At 37.6% G+C, this 3,417-nt stretch overlaps 3 protein-coding genes across 3 annotated transcripts; all 3 read right to left on the reverse strand.

Annotated features, from left to right (window-relative positions):
• Window positions 1–68: 68 nt before the first annotated feature.
• Window positions 69–374, reverse strand: LOTGIDRAFT_176528 (hypothetical protein; the record flags this gene model as incomplete). The annotated part of the gene is made up of 1 exon (XM_009053873.1): window positions 69–374. A coding segment is annotated over one exon (306 nt), but the record flags the coding sequence as incomplete, so codon positions are not given.
• A 1,123-nt stretch (window positions 375–1,497) lies between these two features.
• LOTGIDRAFT_176529 (hypothetical protein) lies at window positions 1,498–1,887 on the reverse strand (the record flags this gene model as incomplete). Its single annotated transcript, XM_009053874.1, has 1 exon — window positions 1,498–1,887. The coding sequence occupies one exon, from the start codon at window positions 1,885–1,887 to the stop codon at window positions 1,498–1,500; it is 390 nt and encodes a 129-aa protein (XP_009052122.1).
• Window positions 1,888–2,575: 688 nt separating this feature from the next.
• Window positions 2,576–2,941, reverse strand: LOTGIDRAFT_176530 (hypothetical protein; the record flags this gene model as incomplete). The annotated part of the gene is made up of 1 exon (XM_009053875.1): window positions 2,576–2,941. One exon carries the CDS (start codon window positions 2,939–2,941, stop codon window positions 2,576–2,578), a length of 366 nt encoding a protein of 121 aa, XP_009052123.1.
• Window positions 2,942–3,417: the final 476 nt, after the last annotated feature.

Below are 3,417 nucleotides of genomic sequence, written 5' to 3' on the forward strand. Positions count from 1 at the left end.
CTAAATTTTAACCAAACACAACACCTTTCTTTCTTTCTTTTCCCACCCAGTGTTCTAAACGGCGCTACCTCTGTCTCTCTTCTCGTCTCCATTCCAGCCCTTCTTCCTCTCACTCTCTCCTCTCCTTCTGTTTGAAAAACAATTCCAGAAACCTCAACTGACTCCTCTGACACATTAAAAGTTACCCTCCTCTGCCTTCTCTCTCTGACTTGCTCGACATTCTCTTCCAAAACCTCTATCTCTTCACTAGCTCTCAATTCTTCTTCCCTCTTCCTCAACGCCTTCTCCACTTCCTTCTTCATCTCTTTTCTCCGTTCTTCTCTGAATGCTCTCTCTCTGTCTTTCCTGGCTTTATCCATATCTATATAATCCATCTTCTTTCTAAGTTTTCTAAATGACTTGTTTCTGTCTTTTCTCTACCTTATATGCCTTTTTCGAGTCGTGAAGCCCGATGTAGTTGATATGGTCATCCCTTCCTAACCCTAAACAAAGTCACAAAACCTGATATTTGACTCTCAAAATGATTTCTATTTCATCTTTTCAATCTCCAAGATACCACGATAAGACAAGTTACTGAAAAATTTGCAACTTTTTCACTCTTTTTCAAGATTTTTACCAAAATTCCATCAACAGAACATTTCATACTGCTCTAGCATGTGACCTATTTAACCCTAGAAAGTTGATTTTTTCAGATTCCTTAACATTTTTTTCACTCTTTTTCAAGATTTTTACCAAAATTCCATCAACAGAACATGTCATACTGCATTAGCATGTGACCTATTTAACCTAGAAGGTTGATTTTTTTAGATTCCCTAACACTTTTTTTTCACGAATTCCAAATACATGGTTTCACTTTATAGCCAAGAGATTTGCTTCAAACTTTATATACAGATACAGTTTTTTATTCTCTATCAATCTTTGCAATTTTCAGCTTTTTAGCTTTGCAACTTTTTGCACATAAACAAAATTGCAAAAAACCAGGTTTTTCGTCATCTGCCTAACATTTCATGCATGCACAAAGCCAATTCACTCCTGTGTCCCATCATCAAAGTCTCAAATCCCAAATGTAACTCGTACTACCCGGTTGCCGTGCTTTTATACTTCATACACAGTCTTAGCAACCATATTCAAAATGGCCGCTGATACTGCGCATATCGAAATTTGATGAACATAAAGTCCCTATTGCCATCTCAAAAATCCAACAAAAAATTAAAGTGCTCTTTGACACTTGCATGCAGCAAGTTCTATCTATTGCGCCATGCTTTTACGCCTGAGATCGTTCTATCATTCTGCAGTTCCGTGCCAAGTTTCAAGTCTATCCAACAGTTAGCAAAGAATTGAGAGCCAAAGAGATTGGTCATTGAAAACATGCTTTTGGCACTTTTGGCCCTTTTGGCACTCACTTTGGCCCTTTTGGCTCTTTGACCCTTTCAGCATATTTTGGCATTTTCAGTAATTAAATCAAATAAAACAAAGTTCATTTAAAATATTTTATTTTTAAACAATTACACACCCGTAAACACAGCAATAGGTGTCTTCATCTTCTTCCTCTTCTTCTTCTCTTTCAGCCACTCTAAACTCTACCAACCCTTTTATTCTAGCCCTTCTCTCCTTCACCCTCTCTGGTACCTCCTCTCTATCACGCCCATAGCCTACTGCCCAATCCTCATCATCCTCCTCCTCTAAATCATCTCTCCTCCTCTCTCTTCTCCCCTTCACCTCTTCCTCTATATCCTCCTCTAACACCTCTATCTCTTCCATCTTTTTAAACATGACACTCCTCTCTTCCCTTCTTTTCTTCGCCTCTTCCTCTCTTCTCTTTCTCTGCCTCTCCTTCGCCTTCATGACCGCAGCACCCAATTTCTCTTTTGTTACTTTGACGTCCATTTTTACTTTTCTCTATGACTTGTTTCTTTCCAGACAGTCCCTTATATTCCTTTTTCGAGTCGTGAAGCCCGATGTAGTTGATGTGGTCATCCCTTCCTAACCCTAAACAAAGTCACAAAACTTGATATTTGACTGTCAAAATGATTTCTATTTCATCTTTTTAATCTTCTAGATACCACGATAAGACAAGTTACTGAAAAATTTGCAACTTTTTCACTCTTTTTCAAGATTTTTACCCAAAATTCCATCAACAGAACATGTCATACTGCATTAGCTTGTGCCCTATTTAACCCTAGAAAGTTGATTTTTTCAGATTCCTTAACTCTTTTTTTCCACGAATTCCAAATACATGGTTTCAATTTATAGCCAAGAGATTTGCTTCAAACTTTACATACAGATAAAGTTTTTTATTCTCTATCTTTGCAATTTTTAGCTTTTTGGCTTTGCAACTTTTTGCACATAAACAAAATTGCAAAAAACCAGGTTTTTCGTCCATCTGCCTAACATTTCATGCATGCTCAAAGCCAATTCACTCCTGTATCCCATCATCAAAAGAATTTTTGGCCCTTTTGCCCCTTTTGCCCTTTTTGCACTTTTGGCCCTTTTGGCTCTTTGACCCTTTCAGCATATTTTGGCATTTTTCAGTAATTAAATCAAAATAACAAACTTCATTTCAAATATTTTATTTTTAAACAATTACACACCCGTAAACACAGCAATAGGTGTCTTCTTCTTCCTCTTCTTCTTCTCTTTCAGCCACTCTAAACTCTACTAACCCTTTTATTCTAGCCCTTCTCTCCTTCACCCTCTCTGGTATCTCCTCTCTATCACGCCCATAGCCTACTGCCCAATCCTCATCTCTCCTCCTCTCTCTTCTCCCCTTCACCTCTTCCCCTACATCCTCCTCTAACACCTCTATCTCTTCCATCTTTTTAAACATGACACTCCTCTCTTCCCTTCTTTTCTTCGCCTCTTCCTCTCTTCTCTTTCTCTGCCTCTCCTTCGCCTTCACCACCGCAGCACCCAATTTCTCTTTTGTTACTTTGACGTCCATTTTACTTTTCTCTATGACTTGTTTCTTTCCAGACAGTCCCTTATATTCCTTTTTCGAGTCGTGAAGCCCGATGTAGTTGATATGACCAGCCCTTCCTAACCCTAAACAAAGTCATAAAACTTGATATTTGACTGTCAAAATGATTTCTATTTCATCTTTTCAATCTCCAAGATACCACGATAAGACAAGTTACTGAAAAATTTGCAACTTTTTCACTCTTTTTCAAGATTTTTACCAAAATTCCATCAACAGAACATTTCATACTGCTCTAGCATGTGACCTATTTAACCCTAGAAGGTTGATTTTTTTCAGATTCCCTAACACTTTTTTTCCACGAATTCCAAATACATGGTTTCACTTTATAGCCAAGAGATTTGCTTCAAACAGATACAGTTTTTTATTCTCTATCAATCTTTGCAATTTTTAGCTTTCTAGCTTTGCAACTTTTTGCACATAAACAAAATTGCAAAATTGCA

Source organism: Lottia gigantea (genome assembly GCF_000327385.1).
Source record: "Lottia gigantea unplaced genomic scaffold LOTGIsca_2012, whole genome shotgun sequence".
In the NCBI taxonomy this organism is placed as follows: Eukaryota; Metazoa; Mollusca; class Gastropoda; family Lottiidae; genus Lottia; species Lottia gigantea.